At 38.4% G+C, this 22036-nt stretch overlaps 3 protein-coding genes across 5 annotated transcripts; 1 reads left to right on the forward strand and 2 right to left on the reverse strand.

The window, feature by feature from the left end:
• Nucleotides 1-1629: 1629 nt before the first annotated feature.
• Nucleotides 1630-9273, reverse strand: LOC122985666 (proline-rich extensin-like protein EPR1). 2 transcript variants are annotated; one of them, XM_044356507.1, is made up of 9 exons: nucleotides 9062-9272; nucleotides 5771-7277; nucleotides 5567-5681; nucleotides 4259-4439; nucleotides 4122-4136; nucleotides 3815-3898; nucleotides 2688-2758; nucleotides 2392-2527; nucleotides 1630-2270 (listed from the first exon to the last, which is right to left on the reverse strand). In XM_044356507.1, the coding sequence occupies exons 1-9, from the start codon at nucleotides 9137-9139 to the stop codon at nucleotides 2247-2249; spliced, it is 2211 nt and encodes a 736-aa protein (XP_044212442.1). In that variant the 5' UTR covers nucleotides 9140-9272; the 3' UTR covers nucleotides 1630-2246. The 2 variants fall into 2 exon arrangements, with proteins under 2 accessions (XP_044212442.1, XP_044212443.1); XM_044356508.1 differs by lacking the exon at nucleotides 4122-4136 and having other exon boundaries at nucleotides 9062-9273.
• A 254-nt stretch (nucleotides 9274-9527) lies between these two features.
• On the reverse strand, nucleotides 9528-15123 carry slc35b4 (solute carrier family 35 member B4). 2 transcript variants are annotated; one of them, XM_044356509.1, is made up of 10 exons: nucleotides 14753-15123; nucleotides 14117-14230; nucleotides 13921-14023; nucleotides 13782-13831; nucleotides 13592-13673; nucleotides 13411-13471; nucleotides 12928-13037; nucleotides 12677-12752; nucleotides 12142-12217; nucleotides 9528-10672 (listed from the first exon to the last, which is right to left on the reverse strand). In XM_044356509.1, exons 1-10 carry the CDS (start codon nucleotides 14827-14829, stop codon nucleotides 10423-10425), a joined length of 999 nt encoding a protein of 332 aa, XP_044212444.1. In that variant the 5' UTR covers nucleotides 14830-15123; the 3' UTR covers nucleotides 9528-10422. The 2 variants fall into 2 exon arrangements, with proteins under 2 accessions (XP_044212444.1, XP_044212445.1); XM_044356510.1 differs by lacking the exon at nucleotides 14753-15123 and having other exon boundaries at nucleotides 14122-14207.
• A 1158-nt stretch (nucleotides 15124-16281) lies between these two features.
• golt1bb (golgi transport 1Bb) lies at nucleotides 16282-21043 on the forward strand. The gene is made up of 5 exons (XM_044356511.1): nucleotides 16282-16525; nucleotides 17757-17848; nucleotides 17967-18145; nucleotides 18255-18336; nucleotides 20439-21043. Exons 1-5 carry the CDS (start codon nucleotides 16501-16503, stop codon nucleotides 20475-20477), a joined length of 417 nt encoding a protein of 138 aa, XP_044212446.1. The 5' UTR covers nucleotides 16282-16500; the 3' UTR covers nucleotides 20478-21043.
• The last annotated feature ends 993 nt before the right edge of the window (nucleotides 21044-22036 follow it).

Below are 22036 nucleotides of genomic sequence, written 5' to 3' on the forward strand. Positions count from 1 at the left end.
TTTAGCTGCATTGTGGTTTTCACCAAATTTAGGAGCAGAAAGACACTGAAATTGGATACCGTTGATTTTCTACAGACACACACAGACACACGCACAGAGCATCTCAGTAAACTAAACATTCACACCTTTGTGTTGCTGCTGTCAAGACTCCTTACAGGGAAAATGGAAAAAGATCAGCCACTGAACTCGAGGAAAGATGAACAAGGGGCTCTAACAGCAGGGAATCCCATCCTTCCTGTCTAGTGAATTACAGATGAAGTAAAGGTCATGAACAGCAGCCTGGAGCTGCAGGTAGAGGGCCCTCTACTGGTGAATCTCATCTTATCAGTGCTGTGTTTGATGTAGAGCTCCTGCTGTGGCTGGAAAACTGTGTGCTAGACAACGACGGTCAGGGCCCGACATCAAAGAATTACACTTAAAACTGCTCTAAAGGTTCAGCTTAGAGGTACTTGAAGCTGAGTGTGAAGAATAATAAATATTTATCAAATGACTTATGCTGCATTCACATCATATACTGTAGGATGGATGGGAGAGATGATAAAGATTTCCACATCAGTGACTTGTGAGGCAAGTGTTCACATTTTCAAGACAGCTGCATGGTTAGAGGGTTGGAGGATTAAAACACTGTGTATTGACATTGTAACAGCATATCTATTAAATTTGGTTTTAATGACACTGAGTGATGGTTTTTGGCTGATATGAGGCGTCTGTGTTTGTTTAGTTTTCAGGCACTTGCACAGTAAGTGTCCAGTTTGATATATCAAAGCTTCCCAGTCATAATTATTCCTTCGATGTTGATGTGAATGCTATTTACAAGTCGGAAATTTGCAATTACAATAACTCTGATATGACGTCAATGCAGCATCACTCCTACTTACAGCAACGTGTAAAAAGTAACCTTTAAGAATCACATGATTAATCCCATGTATGTTCAGAGGAGGAAGAGCCAACCAGATTTAAATAATCCTTCCATTTTACTGAGTGATGTTATTCTGCAAAAATATATGTGATTTTTTAAAAAAAACTTATCTTCCTGTTCTCTTTACATTCAACCTAATAGATTCATGATTTATAAATAGGGAATTAATATATGAGGATTAAATCAGATTGACAAGTGCAGACAGTAAAGATACAAGGAAAGTTTGTGAAAATAAAATCACAAAGGCAAAAAAAGAAGTTTTGCAACATTCTTGCAAATGTTTAAATGAAATCGAAATAGTAGGCGAAAAACTATTATTCCCCATGACCAATCAATTAAAAAACATAGCTATGAAGGTTTGTGCTCCTCTACTACTCTAAACTACTCCTAACTTACATTTAAGACAATTTTTAGGTCATGAGAAATCTCTGCTGCTACATCAGAAACACTGCTGAGAAATACAGCTTGTGCTTTGCCTGTGTTAACTTTTAAAGAGAGGATAATTTACCTCACTGTACGACGTCACGTTGGTTTTACAAGATGAAACAAATGTTCCAGAAAATCACTAGAATATCCTCTAATGTTCCTACATGTGGAGGCTTTCTGTAACTCATCATTTGCAGCATGACTTGAAAAATTGTGAACCCATCCTTTAATCTGAATCCACTAGAGGGCAGCATTTTTCTCAAATTAAAAAAAAAAAGCAATTATGTGGTTGCACAGCAAAATTTATTGAGTCCCATTTACATTTTTTTTTTTTACATGCACCAGACGTTGAGGAAGACAAGTTGAAAGATGAAAACTCCCTGAAATCATTTATATACAGAACAATAACCTAAAACACACCCGTGTTACTTCACACTCTGCTCATTTAATAGTCACTTCATGCAACTGCACTCTGATAATTAATTTCCATAACTACAAGGCACACATACAAGATCTCATTCACCTGAATTCACACCTAAAGTATGACAAACTTAAACCTTCTGATCTCTTGTTTACATTTCTAAAGACAAGAAAAAGATTTGATCCATCTGTTATTATTGTAGTATTGGCACAATTGGCTTTAACATGATCCCAAGAACCAGATATTGCAACCATGGAGTGTCGCTCTATTTAAAGCTAAAGTAGTTTTGTGACGCCACCATCACACCAGATTACTGGCCGAACACCTGACAGGTCAGTCTGGGGGTAGAAACGCTTCTTCCAGATACATGAAAAGGCTGAAGAAGATTCTATCGTGTCTCCGACTTCTGTAACTCGTCTGTTTGTTGAATTTGGCCATCATCTTCATCATAGCTGACAGATGTTGTCCTCATCAGTGTTATTAACCTCCCGTGATCAATTTATCCTGTAGATGGAGAGATAAAATATTATTATAATGAGTAAAAGTGAGAAATTTAGATTATAAATCATTCTAGATGTTCCAAAAGGAGAGAAAAAAAGAAACTGTTTTCTACGTTGAGTCGTACTTTCTTGGCGTTGTCCACACACTGCATGTAGGCGGAGGCGATACCCGAGCAGGACAGAGTCTTTCCTGTGTTGTCCTTGTAGCATTTTAAGATCTGACTCTGCAAGTCTCCGCACACTGGCTGGATATTGAAACGTCTGAGAGAGACGACATGGGACATACAAAGACAAAATTATGTTGGTTTAATAGTCAATAACTCTCTGAATGTAAAAGTTGTAAAAATGCTTGTACAACATTGAAACCAAAGTACATTTATAGATACAGTATTTATACAAAAAAAACGTGATTTTGACTCACGCAAAACGGTTGTGTGTCTCCTCTTTGCCCTTCTGGAAGCTGTCAGCAGTCACTTTGTAGAACTCAGTACACTGTCAAAGGATTAAAACATCACACATTACTGTCAAATAAAATATCACGGCTGCATCATCAGCACGAGATGTTTTTTGACTCGCAAGGCAATGGTGAGCTGTCTTTGATGTGGCTCACACATTACACAGAGAGAATATAAGAGGTGTGGCTGTACAGGAAATAAAGTGCAAATTTGTTGTACGTGTTAAGAGTACCGAGTCCTTAATACTGTCATTTATAAAGAAATATTGAGGTGAGTTACATGTACAGCAGCTTACTATGGAGAGAAGTTATCTCCAGTAATGCTGACAAATGTGTTTTACATGATCGACAAATAAAAACATTTACAAATGTGTTTAATCATTTGTGGGTAATTTATGTTGTTCACAAATGCATCATCCAGTACACAACCTGAAAATGCTAGCTATATATATTATGACAGCAGAATATTGCATGTAAAAATACTTAATTATTATCTTATCATAACGTGACAACCATGAAAGTGCTGAAAGACAGACGTCTGAGTTTTACACCAGCACTTAAATACAGCATGTTTGTAGATCAGAGAACGTGAAGGGTCTCAAAACTTAACACAAAAATGTAACTCAGTCCACATGTGTCAGGCGAAACATGTTTAACTATCTGTAAATAAATGCAAAAAGAACTTAAAATACTTTTAGATATTTTTATGCACAGGAATATTATAGCAAATTTTATCAGATCTATGAACCTGAATATATATAGTTGCAACGTTTTTATTTGTAAATTGTTTTACATTTGTTCAAATTATTTGGTCTGATCTGTTTGTGGATTGGATGATGCGTTTGTGAACCATAAATTGTCAGACGCATTTGTAAATCTTGTTTTTATTTGTAGATCATGTAACACTTTGAGATTAATTTCTCTCCATGAGTTTCAGTTAATTTAGATTTGTCTCTGTTGTCAAAGTAGACACACTTTTGCTAACTTGTATATCTGTGAGTCTATTTCCTCTTATTTCTGGGTCACAGTGAATGTTTTAGTAGCCAAAAATTGATCAATGCAGCTAAAAAAAAAAAAAAAAGTATCTTTCTTACCTTTGCTTCAAGTTTTGCAATGTGTTCCTTGTAGAGAGCATCTCGTTTCTTCAGCTCCTTCTCTTTCATTTCCAGTTGATGAGCCTGCGTGAGTCCAAAATGTTTATAATTATCAGCAAACCTCTAATAAAAACAGTATTTTTATGACAATACTACATTTTTTTTTAAATTTTTTTTTATTGGTGACACCAACTCCTCACATCCTCAAAGAAAAATGATGAGTAAAACACAGCTGTGCAGCAGCTGGTTAGAGCAGAGTGAAAGTGAAAGATTGAGTCATGCATATATGAATTCTCTCCCGTCTTACCTTCAGCTCCATCCACTGAAACAAGATGGCAGGATAAGAGAGAAAAAGAGTCACAATAAGAGACAGGAACAATTTACACATTTACAAGAGAGATCCTCACACACATTTACAGCTCAGGCATTTCTTCTTGTGCTTACATAAAGCTGCACCATCAGCTTCTCGTCTTCTGTCTTCATGCGCTCCTTCATGATGGAGTCCGTCAGACTCTCCATGTACGCCGCCTTCTCCGCCTCCAGCGTCTTCTTCACCCGCTCGTCCACCTGAGCCTGAGCTGCTGCTCTGGCCTCTTCTAGAGCCTGGGTCCTCATCTCCTCCAGACTTCACGAATGTAGAAACAGATCACATTTTATCCCATGATGCATCATTCATTAAGTTCATACAGTGTTTTCATTCCCCATTCATACTTTATACTTATATGCTTGTAATATTTATAAAACAAGCCGTTTTCAGCTGTGGAATAAGTAACATTGCTGACTTTATCAAACCGTGATGTGATGGCTTTTTGTAGGCGTCATCTACCGACATGTTACTTACAGCTTCATTCAGACATGACTCTCCGCCTTCTCACAATGAATCCTCTAATAAATTTTCAATCAATTTCATTATTTATTAGAGGTTTCTTCGCTGCCTGTTTTGTAATTTTCATCAGAAAACATAAAATGACAAAACATTAAGTTGGGAGTCTTGTTTTTCCGCTGCATGCTGGATATTCACAATTTCATCCGAGATGTCTGCATGAATGAAAATCAAAAGGGAAGAGAGTGCTGCTCTGATTATTAATGTGGTTGTACAAGTTTATTTTTACCTTGACTGAAATAGGGAAAATGTATTTAATAGACTGATCTGATATGTGAAGAATCTTCTCAACAACTTAACACTATGTGAAGTCTTACGGCAGGTCCAACCTGGTGAGACTACTGTTGTAACATAAAAAAGTGTTAATGAAGGTCTCAGTTTTGTTAAATGGTTGATGGACTGTGAAAACATCTGGGACAACAATGGAAATAAGTCCAGGACTTTATCTCTCTACACCTGACAGAGTCTGATATGTTGTATTTTATGATATATCGTAGAGTATCATCAATAAACCTAAAACCTTCACATAAAAGTGGCTCTGGAGCTTCTTCAGACATGAGACTAACATGTTAAATTGTATCACATTTACATTATGAAGTGCATGTCTGAAAGGGGCTTTTTAGCATCCAGTATCATCCACTTTCCTTCATGCATCGCACCATCATTTGTACTGCCCACCTCCCTTTTTTAGCTCCTCTGCTTTTTCTGTTTTCTGTTTGGAATATATTTGTTTTATATTGTTTAAAGAGCATTTTGGTTATAAATCTTTCGTTCGGGTTGATTTGAGTTCTAAAGCTCTTCTTATCAGACACAGACACGCAACAGAGTCAAACTCAGTGATCACAACTTTCACAGTTCTCCGTCCTTACTGTCGCTGCAGCTCCTGCCTCCTCTGGCTGATCTCCTCCTCCAGACTTCTCTGCATCTCCTCTTTGATCTTCTCCCTCAACTCCTCCTCAACCACTTCAGGAGAAACGGGCGAGGCTGTGTGTGAACACAAAACATTTGTGAAAAAGCAGATTTTGCTGAGTCATGAAACACACGTCTTGTTGACGAGGAAACAAAAAGCTCACCTGCTGCGGGTGGAGGCACTGGGGTGACGACAGGCACTTCGTCCTCAACAACAGGGGGCAGAGACGGGATCATGGTGGGCTCCTCAGCAGGTGGAGCTGGATCAGGTGGAGGGGGGGCAAGGGGCTCTACAGGGGGTTCACTTATAGGTGCATCAGCTGGTACGACAGCCAGAGACACAGACTGACAACACGGTATGGAGGGCTCCTCAAACATGGGCTCTGGTGGAGGAGAGGGTGGTGCTGCCACAGGCTCGGGAGGAGGTGGAGGTGGAGCCAGCTCACATGGAGGTGGTGAATCAACAGCTGGAACCACAAGTGGAGGAAGTTCTTCAACTGGAGCAGATGAGACTGCAGGCTCAACAGGAGTCGACTCCACTGGAGGAGGTAAAACTACAGCTTCAACAGGGCAGGGTGGAGTTATTGGGTCAACAGGGGGCGCAGGCTGAATCGTTTCCACAGGTGGAGTCAATTCAAGAGCTTCAACAGGGCAGGGTGGAGTTATTGGGTCAATAGCGGGCGCTGGCTGAACCGTTTCCACAGGTGGAGTCAATTCAAGAGCTTCAACAGGGCAGGGTGGGGTTATGGGGTCAACAGGGGGCGCAGGCTGAACCGTTTCCACAGGTGGGGTTGACAGCACGACAGATTCAAGAGGTTCAACAGATGGAGCAACAGCAGCAGCAGGTTCAATAGTAGTTGGAGGAGTTTGTGTCACGAGTTCAGACGGCAAAGCTGAAGCTAAAGGTTCAGATGGAGCTACAGCTGCTGCGACTGGCTCTACAGGTGGAGGTAGAACGACAGGATCGACGCTGTAGTCTGCTACCGGTGGTGTAGATGGAGTTTCTAGCTCTACATGAGGTGGTGCAAAGGATTCAACAGGAGGCAGGACTATTGGCTCCACAGCAGGAGGAGGAGGTGGAGGAAGAGTTTCAGGCTCCACAGGTGCCTCTAGTTTGGGTGGAGGTGGGGCTGAGACAACAGGCTCCATTAGAGGTGGGATTTTTGGTTCTGCAGGTGGAGGCAAGGCAGCAGACTCCACAGGTGCTTCTAGTTGGGATTGAGATGGAGGTGGAGGTGGAGCTGAGACAGCAGGATCGCTTAGAAGGGGAGTTGTTGGCTCTACAGGTGGAGGCGAAGCTACAGACTCCAAAGGGGCTTCCAGTTTGGGTGGAGGTGGGGCTGAGACAACAGGCTCACTGAGAGGTGGAGATATTGGCTCTACAGGTGGAGGCGAGGCTGCAGGCTCCACAGAGGGAGGAGGAAGGGAGTGAAACTTCACAGGAGGAGGAGGGACGAGTTTTACAGGAGGAGGATCCACTGATGGTGGTGTGGATGGGGCTTCATCAAGAGCAGGAGGTGGAGGTGTCAGGAGAGGTAAAAGGTGTTCAACAGAGGGGGCAGGAACCGGAGTTGGTGTTTCTGTTTCATGTGAGTGAAAGGGACATCCATTCTGAGAGGGACTGGCGACTTTTGAACCTTCTCTCATCCGGTTGATGACTCGGTCCGACAGCTGATCAACCGACAGAAATAAGAGAAACATTTATTGTTAGTTTCATTCTCCTGCTGCTGGAAACAATCAGCTGACTGTTAGTGTGTCTCTCGGGTGCAGCAAGTGCAGCCTCAAGTTGATTTAATTGTGGTTACTGATATGTTTTCAGGAGGTATTTGAACTGCCAGTCCTGTTTTTGCAGCCTCATTTGGTTTGATAGTTTATTGCACGTTTGGTGTCTTCTCTTCTTTTTGTTAAGTTTGTCGTGCCTGTCGTTCCTTCCTGTATTTCTTTTTATTTTGGGTCAATTTTGAATGGTTTATCTGCTCCTCTTTGACTCTGTTTGAATCATCTTATTGACTCCTAACGAATGATCCTTTCTAGATTGTAAACACTTATTAATAAGAAGTATAATACTGCTCTACATTATCATCCCTGAGGAGAATTTGTCTCATAATATTGAAGGTGTTGGCAAAACACAACAACTACAGTGTGATTTTTTTGCAAGACATGACATGAACACACATACAAAACAAAAAAAGTCTTTGACATCATTATGTAGAAGACGAGCTCTCGTTTGGATGAATTAACAGATGAAATAACAGCGTAATGGGTTCATTTTAAAGTGAATTATCTCATCTGAATATTTTAAAAAACAAGCAGTGAGTCTGATTTTTTTCTGCCACATAATCTTGACCAAGAGGCTAATCAGTACCAAAGGTTAATAATTACTTCGCTCTGTGTTGGGATTTCTGACTTTAAAGGCTCTTTCTGGCCCCTCTGACTCTACAAAGAAACAAAAACTACCAAACTGGGAATTTCAGTCTCTCCCACTCAAACATACAGACCATATCGTTTGCTTCCATTGTCTTCTTTCTACAGCTGAGAAAGAATATTTTGCTATTATATAATTTTTAACTTCAGTATTTTAAAGACAACTCACAGTTTAACAGTTCAACATTAGAACTCAAATTATTAATTATTAGTCAGATTTTCTTGGCACTGTGCCCATTTCTTGGACATCATTGTTTTCTACTGAGATCAAGTGTTTTCTCAACATCATTACATATATTTCATGACCTCACTGTGTTTTTGTAATTATACTGTTCATAATTAGTCCATAATCATAACAAATTGGCTTTAACAGTTTCACATGTTAAGATAAATTGATAATTTTGTGTATCAAAATCAAGAAACAACATGAAAGTCTTTTCATCATGTTGAGAATATTTTATCATTTTGTGATTTAATTTTTAGTTTAAAACTTATTGGTAAAAGGAAACGCTGATGTTTTTGGTTATTTGGGTTTTCTTGGTGTTGCATAAAATTGTTGATAAAGGTCATTATTGCCTATAATCACTACAAACTAGTTAATAGCTTTAATTAACAGAATTGTAATAATTAATTTGCTTTTTGCTGTTTGAGAAAAAACTAAACTGTAGTTATAATCATAATATTATTGATTTTTTTTTTCTATATGGTCCATGTGTCTGTGTGATCCCAACAGGCTCTATTTTTAGCTTTAACCCTACAGCTCACCAGGCCTGCAGGTTGAAGCAGGCAAAGAGTCACATACTTCATGCACAGCAACAACAAACATGAGGTCGACTCCATACAAAGTGAATTTAATGAAAAATCTGCCAGAGATGCAAATAAAAAATGAACATTTCTGCGTCGCAGATCTTAATGTTGAATCTCACAATGCATCTCTGCAGTAACAGTCTGCAGAAACATTTACTTTAAATAGTTTCTAGGACCCTTGAGTTCAAATGTTGCCTCTAAAGTTTCCCTGTGCTTTCACTCACCCGAATGCCCTTCACAAAAGTGACTCCTCCGCCTTCTCCATCCTCATGAGAGAAGTGACTCGGGCTGTTTCCCCCCATCTGCACCCGCTGCACAGGTTTCTATCAGGACTCTTACTGAAATTATTTAATCCACAGCGTGGATGTGTGCTCATTGAGATCAGCTCCACACAGCTGCAACAATCTGCCCTTCCCACAGCTGAGACAACAACAGCAGCTGCTATTGGACGAGCAGCAAACGTGGTTCAACAACTCTTCACTGGATTGGTCGGTTCGCCTTAAACACAGTGAGCTGTAAGAGAACATTGTGTCCCAACCTAAAGCACTGATAAAAACAAACTAAAAATCAATTCTACTACAAAAACATGCACTTTTTGTTATGATAAATTAATTAAGATGCATGACTTTGCAGCTATGAACTCTCAATCATCTCTATTTGTAACCATGTTGTCATAAATAAACAGAGCAGTGAGTGTAAAGATTTATTGTACTGAACAAAACACCTGAGACAATCTGACGAGGACACATGAATTTTTAAAAAAATACAACGATACTACATGATAAATTACCTCAGTCGGTATCTCAAAGATCCTGATTGCAGCTGCTCTTTAATCAATGTTTAATGTATGTTTGTCCATTTAACATCACAGTATTGTGTCGTGTGTAATGCTACTGATGTTAAAATGAGAGTTAATATGGAGAAAATCAGTTGTTCACTTCTAAAAAATAAATACTGAAAAGAACAAAAACAAACAAAAGAGAGTTGCACCATGATTCTGCATATATGAATCCTAATGAGGTACTAATGTTAGAGGACAAGGTTGGTGTATATTTATTTTTCTTATTAGAGACAAATCCCATGAAAGGACAAAAAAAACCCTAACGTGGGCTCTGTAGTTTATTTTGAGTCAATGCCACATTATGTCCTGCTGTTGTAAATACTCAGTAGTGCTTTAAATCCGCGGCTGAAAATAAAAAAAACACACACACATAATTTACGACTGTTTGAGTAACATTTGCTAAAAACTACAGTGCTCAGCTGTATTTGCTATTTTTAAGGATTTACATCACAGGCTGGTGAAGTCAGAAAGTCCTGAGAGACGGACTGAAGCACAGCTGTTTTGGTCTTTTCATGGGATTTGTTGATAATAAAAAAATATATCATATGCCAGCTTTATCTCTAACTTGTGTATGTGTGTGTGTTTGTGTGTGTGTGTGAGGGGTCTAATCTAATAATACTATATACGATCAAATATGAGAACTAAAAGACGTGTCAGTATAAAAATCGCTGCATGATAGTCGACCAAAAACAAATCTCTTAAGTCCATGACCGACACAGTGATCTTCTTCCATTCCTGCATCCTTCACTCTGCTTTCTTCTCCTTGTCGTCGGGTCGACGCAGAGCCGCCTGCACGCTGCTCCACACCTCCGTGTACAGCAGCGTGCCCAGGAAGACTACTGCCGTGCCCACCCAGTGCCACGCCGTGAAGGGGTTCCGGAAGTAAAGGATGGAGAAAATGAGGCTGAGGAACTTTCTCAGGGTCACCACCAGAGTGACCGTCAGCGAGGCGCACTCTGTGGTCAGGATGAACACGCCGCGGATGCACACGTACCTGAGGGAGCGGGTTAAAGTCAGCAACAAGACTATGAGAATCTGAAAAAAAAAAGCCCCCCCCAGTATTTTTCAATGAACTTTAACTCCTTGACTGCTGCCAGACGTTATGTTGCTTGGTCTGTTTGTTGATTTCGTCATGTGATGGTTTGTATTTGATGTTTTAAAGAGTAAAGAGATTTACTTTTTAGTGAGTAGTAGGATGTGGCTACATAGAAAATAAATAAATACAATATTGTTCACTTCACATCATAAACAAGTTGGCTCAAGTTGGGTACTGTGTGATATTTTTTCATACTGGTGTCAATATGATACCAGAGTTACATTTTCAATACTAATATATTAGTATGACAGATTATAGTTCCTTTGTTAGAGGTATATAAACATGTTTTTCTATTTGACCCACTTTTTCCTTTAGCTTAAACAAAATATAGGTACTATATTTAACTACATAAACAGTTTAAATGTATTTGTGTTTGAAATCATTTTAATTATTCCTCCTGTTCATGCTGACCATCAGAGGATCCCCTCAGAAAATGCTTATCATGTAAGTGATGAGGGACAAAATCCACAGTCTTTGTTTAAAAGTTTATCTGAAGCTTATATGAGGCTTCAGCCATCTGAGTTTGTCATATAAAGTGAATATCTGCCACGTTTTCATTATCTTTGTGTCTCGACAGTCAGTTTTGCTGCTCAGCTGCAGAGGAAGTACAGTAACAGAAAGAGGGAATTTGGCACAATAAAGACTGTAATGTTGAAACAGACAGCTGAAGCCTTAAATTAGCTTCAAGTAAACTTTTAAATACATTTTTGCACAGGAGGAGGACTGTGGATTTTGTCCCCCATCACTTACAGTCAAAGTGCATTATGAAGGGATCTCTTAATGTATGAACAGGAGGAATGATTACAGCACGAAAAACGTGTGTCAATGTTCGTTTGGCACCGGACTTTCTGTTTCAGGACAGGTTGTGAACCTAACCTTTCACACAAGCAGCTTTGCAAGGACTTTGCCCAAATAAAACACTCAATAAAATACTTAATAATCTTAAAGTATTAGGTCAGTGAATACAGCATCTGATCAAAGAACAAGTAAACAAGACTAACTGTGATTGATGTGAAGCCACTGATACGTGTCTTCAGAACCTGAGCAAGTATTCAATACTAACTTTTGATACTGGATCCTTCAGGCACACTTCAGTTGGTAGTGGTAGTGTAGTAGTGTGATAAAGTGTGTTACAACAAAGCCCTGGGCATAATTATGATGCCCAAACAGCTACAACTCATACTGTCTACTCATTAGAAAAAAGCAAAGATTAGAAAAAATAATGATGGTGTATGAAAAAATAGTTTTTTCTTCTTATTCTCTCAATGATCTTGTGACCCTTTAGATTACCGTATCTTGTGAACCACTGTAAAAAGTTAAAGTACATAGATAAATACAAGTCAGTGATTTGTTTTTTGACAGGATACTGTGTGATGACGTTGATCAGCAGGTAGAGCCACATTATCGGCATGGTCGCTCCGATCACGGGAATGACTACAGGGGCTGCAAAGAGAAGATATTTATTTATCTGTGATTAAAGACACAAAGTCACAAAACATCAACTTTCCAACCACTACCTTTCCTGAGGAGTGTTTATAAAGGAGCCCAAAAACAGAACCAAGATTTGATAAAACCAACTCAGAGCTGATGTGATCAGACAAGATCAGATGTGGTTTAAGACCACAGATCTTAGGTCAGATTTATTAAAAGCTTCTTTTTGACACTGAATCTCCTGAGAAGAAGTTTTTCTTTATGAAACAGCGCTCTGGATGGATGGTTCTGTAACGCTTTTTCACAGCGCACATTTTGACTGTTCATAGCAGGAAAAACACAGTTAAAGCTAATATTGTTTATGATGTTTTTGTTCCTTTTAAACCATCATTAGTGTTATTAATTACACCTGCACCTTTCCAAGTATGACAAAATATCTGCTGTGAATAAAAGTCGGTGGATGAAACTCACCGCTCTGACTGAAGTGGACACAGTGGTTGTAGATGTCTGTGGCGAGCAGCAGGAAGCCCGGCAGAGGCAGGCAGTGCTGTAAAAAACAAGTTATCTGTATTAATCAACTTACATTCGAGGGATATAAAACTTTTAATTGAACAGTTCCCTGAAAAAAAACACAACAGTAGCTGTACGAGCAATGAGTTATTCTCAAGTGAGAACCTTTCATGACTTAAATGAGGCTTGAATTTCCCCAGAAGAGAACTCACATTATAAAAAAGAGCCTCTTTGGAGTGTTTTCCATACTCCTTGTACAGCGTCTCCTGGAAAATACCCATCCTCGCAGACATCAGCAGAGCAAACGTCAACATGGCGATACCTGAACGAACAGAAAACCACATTAAAAAAAAAAAAAAATCAGTTACACAACAGCATGTTTATATTGATGATTGCTCACTTTATCAGGGTAAATCCTACACTGAAGACAGAGAAAAATACACAATAATACATTCTATTGGTAGCACTTTTCAATGTAGTCAAAACACACTTTACATGAGTTAAAATGATCCTAAGAAACAACAACAACAACAAAAAAAAACACGAAACACTAAAGGCAGCAGAATAAAATAAAAATGCTGAATCAAAATGACAACAAGTCATTGTAATTATATGCTATGTTGCTGCTGCAAGAACTAAGTATCTGCTTTTTCTACCATTTTCCTCTTTTTAATATCCGCCTGTCTGTAACTCACCTATAAGCCAGTGCATGAAGGCATAAAAGCCTTGTTCTTCTGATCCTTCGGTGGCCACATTCTGCAGAAACAAAACCACAAATGATTGCGTGACAAAAATATTACAACAACATACTGTTGTAATTGCCTGACAACCAAGAACAATGTGTACAAACTGAAACTCAATCTGCAGACGACTCACCACTTGTCTGGCAGACATGATGGTGCAGATGAAGATGCCGGCTGAAATTAGAGCTATAGACAGATATTTGCTTGCTGAATACCTGCAGGGAGAGAAGGTGAGATGCAAAAAAAACTGCAGTCAAACTGTGACGCTGCAGGCGGGAAAATGTTTGGAGTGACAGAAGGAGGCGTTGTGAGTTTGTGGATACCTTTTCTTCAGGATGATGATGCCCAGGATCATGTTAGCGATTAGTGATCCCTGCAGAGACACAAGAAAGCTGGTCAACCACTGAGGTCAGTGATTACGAGAAACATTCAACGGTGAAGATAAAAAGCATCAGTTCTCACAGATCTGAAGATCATGTGTAGTGGCATGGCGATGTTGAAATTGAGAGCATAGTTGTTGATCACGCTGACAGTGAAGAACATCGTCACCATGATCACATAGTTGCTGGAGAAGAAAAAAAAAAGAGAGATATAAGATGTTGGGTTCAGAATCAGTCCTACTTATCTACTGAAGCAAGAAGTTTTCTCTTTTTTTTACCTTACAGGGATTGCTGGTTTCTTCCTCCCGAAGTTTGTTTCAAAGATGAAGCCTTCCAGTGCGATGAACACAAACTGGGCGAAGGTGACGATGTTGCCACATCCTGGGAACTCTCTGTAGAACAAAACAACAGATGAGAGACATTTACCAGTGTAGATGTGAGCTGTACTGACAGCGAAACTGAAACAATGAAAGGCTTCTCCAGCGTCACCAGTTCATCTTTTCTTTCCTGTCAGAACTCGATCCATCTTGTACTTTATGTTGTTCTGCTTTCTGAGTAAATCTTTTTCAACCTGAATCTTTTCCTTATCATTTCCAAATAAATTTGATTCAGACTTTCAACAAAAAAAAACAGCTAAAAACACTTTTATGATATATTTTAACATATAGAATTAGTAGAATTGCTGATTTTAAAATGTATTAGAGTAAGACAGTTAAAAAGCTATTTAATAACAATAATATGAAATCTAATGGTTGCTTTCCACCAATAAAAACATGTTACAATACACAGTATCACTCAGGGATTAGTTTTAGTGCTACAGTCATAAAAACTAATGCAGGAGGGTCAATAAATCTAAAATAGGTCAGAGTTTAGGTAACTTTTGTGACCATTAACAATGTAAGTTTGTGACTGACCTTACAAGCAGCTCCAGAGACACCACATTACTGCAGCAGCCGACAAAAACCAGAACAATGGCAGCAAAAGGACCCATGTTGGTTTACTGCTGAAGAAAACCTGCTGGGAAACGTGTCACTCCGATAAACGCATTTTGGCAAAAAAAATAATTAGCAGTTTGTGTTCAGTCTGAGGTCTTCAGCTTCAACACAAACTCCTGTTTCAGTTGAACACGTCTGAATCTGAGATCGCACTCCTTCCTGATCACAGGGGCTCATGGGAGTTGTAGTTCACCTCTGACATCACGGAAAAAAGGTACGCAGTGAGGTTAATCTTCTCTATTTCTGTTTCAACATGTTACGTTAAATTCAGATATTGAGTTGTGAATAATACTGAGAATACATATTTGTGAAATACCTAAAAAATGATTATTAGAAAGCCTAAAATAATGAGTTAACGGCGCAATCTCTGCGCAGTAGTGACACGCAAATATATTTAGTTGCGCATGCGCATACATTAGCATCTGAATTTAAAAGTGAAGAGCTCTCACTCTGCCCGGATATCTGTACACCAGGAACTACGCTGAAACAGATAGAGCAGAAAACTGGACCTACACTGCTCACTATGGGCTATACCTCCCAAAAAATTTTGCTATTTTTGTTCCACATTAATAAATAATGCCATTAATAAATTTTTTGGCAACTGTCAAACTCAAATGTTCCATTAATTAATACTTACAATATAAAATAACACAGATATGGATATATACAGCATGTGGCTCCTTCTGAGCAGCAGAGGCCTGTCCTGAAAACTGTTTTAGTGGTTAACAAGTTTTTTATTTTATTTTATTTTTTTTTACATCAGTCCATGTTGCAAATTTGATGGCATTTTACTGTGGTTTTACCAGTTTTCCGGACAACTCAGTGAACTAGCTTCTTCAATAAGGCCCCAGATATTTTAATTACACATGGGAAATTATATACACTGATCACCCTGGGACCTTGAATGACAGAAGTAGGCCAAAAAATAGATGGAGGTTATTTAATGGCATCCAATAACAATGTTTTTAAAGCCATACAGTGTTATTAAATGTATCCATTTACCTTTGACTAGGGCTGCAACCAATGATTATTTTCATTATGGATTAATTGTTTGGTCTATAAAATGTTAGAAAATTGTGAAAAATGACTGTTACAATTTCCAAGAGTCAAAGGTGATGTCTCCAGATGTTTTGTTCTGTCTGACCTACAGTCCAAAACCCAAAGAAATTGAATTTACAATCAAGTAAGACAGAGAAAAGCATTAAATCCTCTCAGCGGTTTCTCTACTACTTTTATCTGACAGCTACAGTTGCTTATTACTTTTCTTGATTAAGGTTTTACATAAGATACAAAACATAAGGTAAGCACATATAAATAAAATACTGCCTGTACTCTAACACATTAGTAATCAATACACAATACTCATAACTTAGAACTAATTATTATTCTAATTATCAATTAATCTGTCTGTTAGTGTCTGTACTGTCCTACATTTACAGATTTGATTTTAAGGAGCAGAAACATCATCACTGGTTGTACCAAAACTGCAAACATAGACGATCTTCGTCAGAGAACGTGTGTGCGTGGCTGCGGAAGACGTGACGTAGCAAACCGCTAGCTTCGTCTTCACCGCTGCGTCTGTTAGTATCAACAGTTTAGTTCAAATCTGTGTGTTTGACTCGTCGGGAGCTTCGTGAGAGAAGATTCCTCCTCCTGCTGCCGCCACAATGATTTCACTCACGGACTCACAAAGTAAGACGCATCCGTGTTTCTCCGCTGTTCTTTTGTCTTTGTGGCGTTTTTGCTGTGAAACCCGGTTTAGCTGAATGTATGAGGTTAGCAGCTCAAACGCCATTGGCTGAGAGCGCCGTGACGTCACGCAGCAGGAGAAAGTGCAAAATTAACGTTAATTTTTTAATATTTTCACATAACGCGTCCTGTCATTAATATATATTTTAAAGCTGCAACTAATTATTATTTTTTATTACAATTGATTTGCTACGGTATCATTTTGTTTTAATTAATGTAATAGTTAATTTAACTTGTATATAAAATGCAGAAAATGCAATCCAAAAATGATGATGCCGCTCACAAGTTATCATGATTATTTTAAACTGTTTTATATAATTAATACCCACTATGTAAGTAAGTGTCAGTATTAGCATTTTTACTAAATGATTGAAACCAGTAATTGATTGAATAAATAAATTATAGCTAATTAAATTGTTTAGTATGGTGGCCCAGAGGTGCAAAACACCACATTTCACTAAACACTGTAATTTAAGGCTGCACCTGATAATTAGTTTTATTATCGATTAAACAATATAATGATTGGTGTATAAACTGTCAAAAGAGAGAGAGAGAAACTGAAAATGAAAGTTTCCAGAGTCCAATATTCAGATTGCCTATTTTGTCCGATCAACAGTCCAAAACCCAAAGATATTTGATTTAACACTTAGTTAAAAGAGAAAAGCATCAAATTCTCACATTTGAGAAGTTGAAAACTTCTAATAGCTTGATTCAGCTATTAATGGATTACCAAAATTGTTAATGATTAGTTTTCTGTCAATCCATTAATTGTACTTGTTTCAGTTTTAAATTTGGTTATTGAGTATTTGACTCATTAACCAGTGAGTCTTTTGTGCTCATATGTTGCACATATACTGAATATTGAAGGTATTTTTCCTCATGTTTTCCTGCTCTTATTTCTTTTTTTTCCCTCATGAAATTGTGAGGAAACTATAATTTTGCCATCCCTTTTTAACACCTTTATCCTGGAACTTTTCTTATTAATATTCTGCAGTGTAAAACTCATTTTTGGGTATATAGATGACCCCAGTATTTTAATCTGTGCTTTCTGTCGTACACTATCAGGGTCTGTAGCTGCCCAGTTTCTTCATGGAAATTAAAGTTTCATCTTAATAATAGTGATGTAGCCACATGGCCAACAATAACATCTCCATTGTTTCCTTAAAATTGACAGAAATCGGCATGGGGCTGACAGGCTTCGGCGTCTTCTTCCTCTTCTTCGGGATGATGCTGTTTTTTGATAAAGCTCTCCTCGCCATTGGAAACGTGAGTTGATCAGTAACGCCGCCACACTGTGTGCCAGTCAAACATTTCTCTCATCCAGTCTCATCACAAAGATGGCAGACTTGTGATTGTTTTTTGTGCGTCTGTGCTTTTTATACAGATTCTGTTCGTCTCGGGTTTGTCCTTCGTCATCGGCTTGGAGCGGACGTTCAGATTCTTCTTCCAGAGACATAAAGCAAAAGCCACCAGCTTCTTCCTGGGAGGAGTGTTTGTGGTTCTGATTGGCTGGCCGATCATAGGAGTTGTTCTGGAGATCTACGGTTTCTTCCTCTTATTCAGGTCAGCTCAAACAGAAAATTATCCCTGTTATTGACATATTGTCACATCTGTTATTATCCTGGATTCATGTAAATTTTTTGGGTCTCACGTCTCGCTCTCTCATCAACAGAGGATTCTTCCCGGTGGCTGTAGGCTTCATCAGACGAGTACCTGTGCTCGGGTCTTTACTCAGCTTACCGGGGATCAGTACCGTAAGTATCATGGCTGCAACTAACGGTTATTCTCATTATCGATTAATCTGTTGATTATTTTCATGATTAATCGCTTAGTTGTTGGAGCTTTAAAATGTCAGAAAATGGTGAAAAATGTTGATCATTGTTTCTCAAAGCCCAAGATGCAACTTCAAATGTCTTGTTCTGTCCCGACCAACAGTCCACAACCCAAAGATATTCAGTTTACTGTCATAGAAAACTAAAGAAACCAGAAAATATTCACATTTAAGAAGCTGGAACCAGATGTTGGAATTGGTTTCTTAAAAAATGATTGACATATTGTTCGACTAATCGTTGCAGCTCTAGATCAATGAACCACAAACTGAACGTCCCTTTAAACTATTGGAGACTTAAACTTGTTTAAGCTTTATTTTTTTCTGTCAACATTTTTATGTTGTGGTAACACACACACACACAGTTTGATACCAACAAGCACTGAATTCCCGAGCTGTTGTCAGAAAGTGAGTGAGCTCTGTTAAGATGGACGTAAGCGAAAGAAAAATGTGGATTGTGACTTGACATTAGCTTTGTACTCCTATAACACTATCGGACTCATGATGGAAAGTTTTAAAAAGGTAAATGCAGATAAACCAGAGATATCATTGTTTTTTACTCCATGCATTCTTCTTCCTTTGTCAAAACCTGGCGCATACATTACCCACAATGCAACTTGACAACCAACAGTTAAGTCAGAGATTTCGGGAGCATTTGTTGCATTCACGTGCTCCTCAGATGGTCCCATTTCCCGAGTTGGGAAGTCAGTGTGACTTCAGTGTGTTTGTGAGCTTTTAAGTCGTAATGTGGAAACAACATGGATGCTACAGAGATGCACCAATACATTCCCTAAAACCAGTAAAATATAGCTTTACCTGACCTATTATCAGGGTTAATGCTAATAAATAACTTCTAACTAATTGACGTCACTCTACGTGGACAGCAACTAACGGACAACCTAATACCATGTTACAAACTACATGTGAGCAAAAAATTGATAAGCAATACGTGGATTAGTGAAAAGTTTCTTTCGTCCGCTCTGTTTCTGTGTATATGACATCAACTTTTGGCAAGTCGTGCACCAAAATTTTCCCCAACTTTCACTTCTGTCTAACTCCAGAGTGCCAGTTGTTTTCATTTTCAAACTCAGTCTTCAGCCTGAACCGCTGTGACATCACTTGAGGCAGTTTATCGGACTTTGTGCGCAGCTCCCTCTGGAGCGACAAAATGCTTTATACACCTTTTTTTCCACACATGCAGGAGTAAACAGATTTTGATGTGTAAAACTGATGTTCAAGCACTTGAAAGCACCAAAAACAGCGATAGAAGGAATACTGTGATAGATTACTGATCGCAAGCAACTTTCAAGTCACTACAAGTTGATCTTGACAAGGTTCTGCTTAGAAAGTAGAAAATAATAATAAAAAAAATATTAATGAGCTTCTGAAAATGGTGGACTGTACTGCAAATAATACAATTTTTGGCTGAATGGCTAAAAAAACCCCACAAATACCTGTGTGGTTCTTGTCCTCGGAAATAGTATTTTGACAAAATAATCAGGGAACTCAACTGTCTTTTTCCAGAGCTTAGAGCGAATCCAGATGGAGATTGCAGCAAACTTGATCTAGTGATAATGCTGCTGAAACTGTGTGTTTAGATAATTTTGTCAAATCAATATGGTCTATTTGGAAAAATAGTCTACAAAAGATGATGAAAACGCTTTTGCTAAAATGTGAAAGCTGACAGTCTTATTGTGCAATGTCTGCACTTTGTCTCGACTAAACACAGAGCCTCTGTTCTACTGAACAAGACCTTGTGGGATTTTGTGCTTGTGTGTCGTCTGTAAAGTCTTTGTCAGTTTCTGAAGACTGTCAGTGTCCGAGATCAGATATCTGAGAGGATTTCCTCCAGTGTAGCACTCTGGTCTTTGTGGTGTACTGTATTAAAGTTATTCAGCACAGTTATAATGAAGTTAAATGATGTTAAATGCATTTAAATGTAATAAATGCGTGTTTTCATCTGATTCATTACAAAATATCAAAGCTGTTCTGTATGAATAACTCTGGATTGTTCTTGTTCTCTTTCAGCTGGTGGATAAAATTGGCGAGAGCAACAACATGGTATAACAGCCGGCTGTTTTTGTATGAGAGGAGGATTTCAGTATTTATCAAAGCTTCTTAATACTGACTGTATCTTTTGGTCATTGCCACTCCAGAACTGTGAATACAAACTTTTTTTTTTCTTTTCTGCACATAAGACACAATCTGTGGACATCAGTTTTGTGTCTGACTGCCACTGGACAACGTCACCACAGAACTTTTTATTTTAAAGGCTTGAGTCTCCCTTTTCGTATCATTCCCGTCTGATATTTATGGACTAATAATAACTTGGGACCACTGGATCAACTCAGCCAAGCAGCAGGAGCCCTTTATACAGCATCCAGTCCTCCAGATTGTGTGCCTGAACAGTCACTGAGAGCTTTTTTTTTTTTTTTTTTTTTCTTTTTTTGGGTTCCTCTATGAAGTGTTACTGGGGTTTTGTACATGGAAAATAAATAAGGTTGAGCTAAATGTTACGTGGGCAAAGAAACCTGAACTGTTGTGGGAAAACGAGGCTTACTGAGCTCGTGATGGAAATACGTTACTGTAACTTTTGTAAGTACATACTTGAAATAAAGTGTGTCTTTTATAAATTTGTTTCATATTTTTTACTGCAGCTAAAACAGTTTTATGTTTGACTGTGGTTCAGGAGTTAGAGTCGGTCGTCCAGTAATTAAAGCCAGTGGTGGGAAGTAACTAAGTACATTTACTCAGATACTATACCTAAAGTACAACTTTGAGGTACTTGTACTTTACTTGAGTATTTCTATTTCATGCTACTTTATACTTCCACTCCACTACATTTCAGATGGAAATATTGTATTTTCTACTCCACTACATTTATTTGACAGCTTTAGTTACTTTTCAGATGAAGATTTGACACAATTGATAATATAACAAGCTGTTAAAAATACAACACATTTTTAAGATGAAACCAGTGGTTTCCAACCTTTTTGCCTTTTGACGTTTTACAAAAAGCAGTGTGTAGTCGGGGTCACATTTCAGATGTCAATGAGTTGTTAACAGCTCCACCAAATAGTGATTTTTCCCTCAAAACTTCTCACATGGTTTCATTTCAATAAATGTTCAAATGATCCAATATTTCACCAAAAATCAAAGATCAGAGAAAAAGTCCAAAAAACTGAAAACAGATTTGTGTCTCAGAACTTTGTTTTTTCTTCTTTCCTCTCCCATTAATCATCTCACGACCCCTCAGATTTATCTGGTGACCCTTTGGAGGGGCCCGACCCCTAGGTTGGGAACCACTGGACTAAACTAGCTAACTGTATATAAAGTAGTTGAAACTATCTCCACCTCCAGCAGCTACAACTGTAACATGCTGCTCTAACACTGATGCTCCAGTACTAATGATCTAATGATGTCATATATAATAAGGGATCAGCCAAAGGGATGAAATTAGTACTTTTATTTCAATACTTTAAGTACATTTTACTGCTAATACTTGTATACTTTTACTTAGGTTGGATTTTTCATGCAAGAGCTTTACTTTTAATGGAGTATTTTTACATTGGTGTACTGGTACTCCACATCGAAGTCTTTGTGGACAAGACACCGATCCCCAAACG

This window comes from Thunnus albacares, chromosome 7 (genome assembly GCF_914725855.1).
Source record: "Thunnus albacares chromosome 7, fThuAlb1.1, whole genome shotgun sequence".
Lineage (NCBI taxonomy): Eukaryota > Metazoa > Chordata > Actinopteri > Scombriformes > Scombridae > Thunnus > Thunnus albacares.

Excerpts from the sequence above, each read along its gene's own strand:
- golt1bb (XM_044356511.1), top strand. The coding sequence starts at position 16,501 with ATGATTTCACTCACGGACTCACAAA. Across the intron at positions 16,526-17,756 it reads TTCACTCACGGACTCACAAA|AAATCGGCATGGGGCTGACA; the intron begins GTAAGACGCATC and ends TAAAATTGACAG. Across the intron at positions 18,337-20,438 it reads GCTTACCGGGGATCAGTACC|CTGGTGGATAAAATTGGCGA; the intron begins GTAAGTATCATG and ends GTTCTCTTTCAG.
- LOC122985666 (XM_044356507.1), bottom strand. The coding sequence starts at position 9,139 with ATGGGGGGAAACAGCCCGAGTCACTTCTCTCATGAGGATGGAGAAGGC. Across the intron at positions 7,278-9,061 it reads CTTTTGTGAAGGGCATTCGG|CTGTCGGACCGAGTCATCAA; the intron begins GTGAGTGAAAGC and ends TCGGTTGATCAG. Across the intron at positions 2,271-2,391 it reads GTGTGGACAACGCCAAGAAA|GATAAATTGATCACGGGAGG; the intron begins GTACGACTCAAC and ends CTCCATCTACAG.
- slc35b4 (XM_044356509.1), bottom strand. The coding sequence starts at position 14,829 with ATGGGTCCTTTTGCTGCCATTGTTCTGGTTTTTGTCGGCTGCTGCAGT. Across the intron at positions 13,832-13,920 it reads TACACATGATCTTCAGATCT|GGATCACTAATCGCTAACAT; the intron begins GTGAGAACTGAT and ends GTGTCTCTGCAG. Across the intron at positions 10,673-12,141 it reads CTGATCAACGTCATCACACA|GTACGTGTGCATCCGCGGCG; the intron begins GTATCCTGTCAA and ends CCGCTCCCTCAG.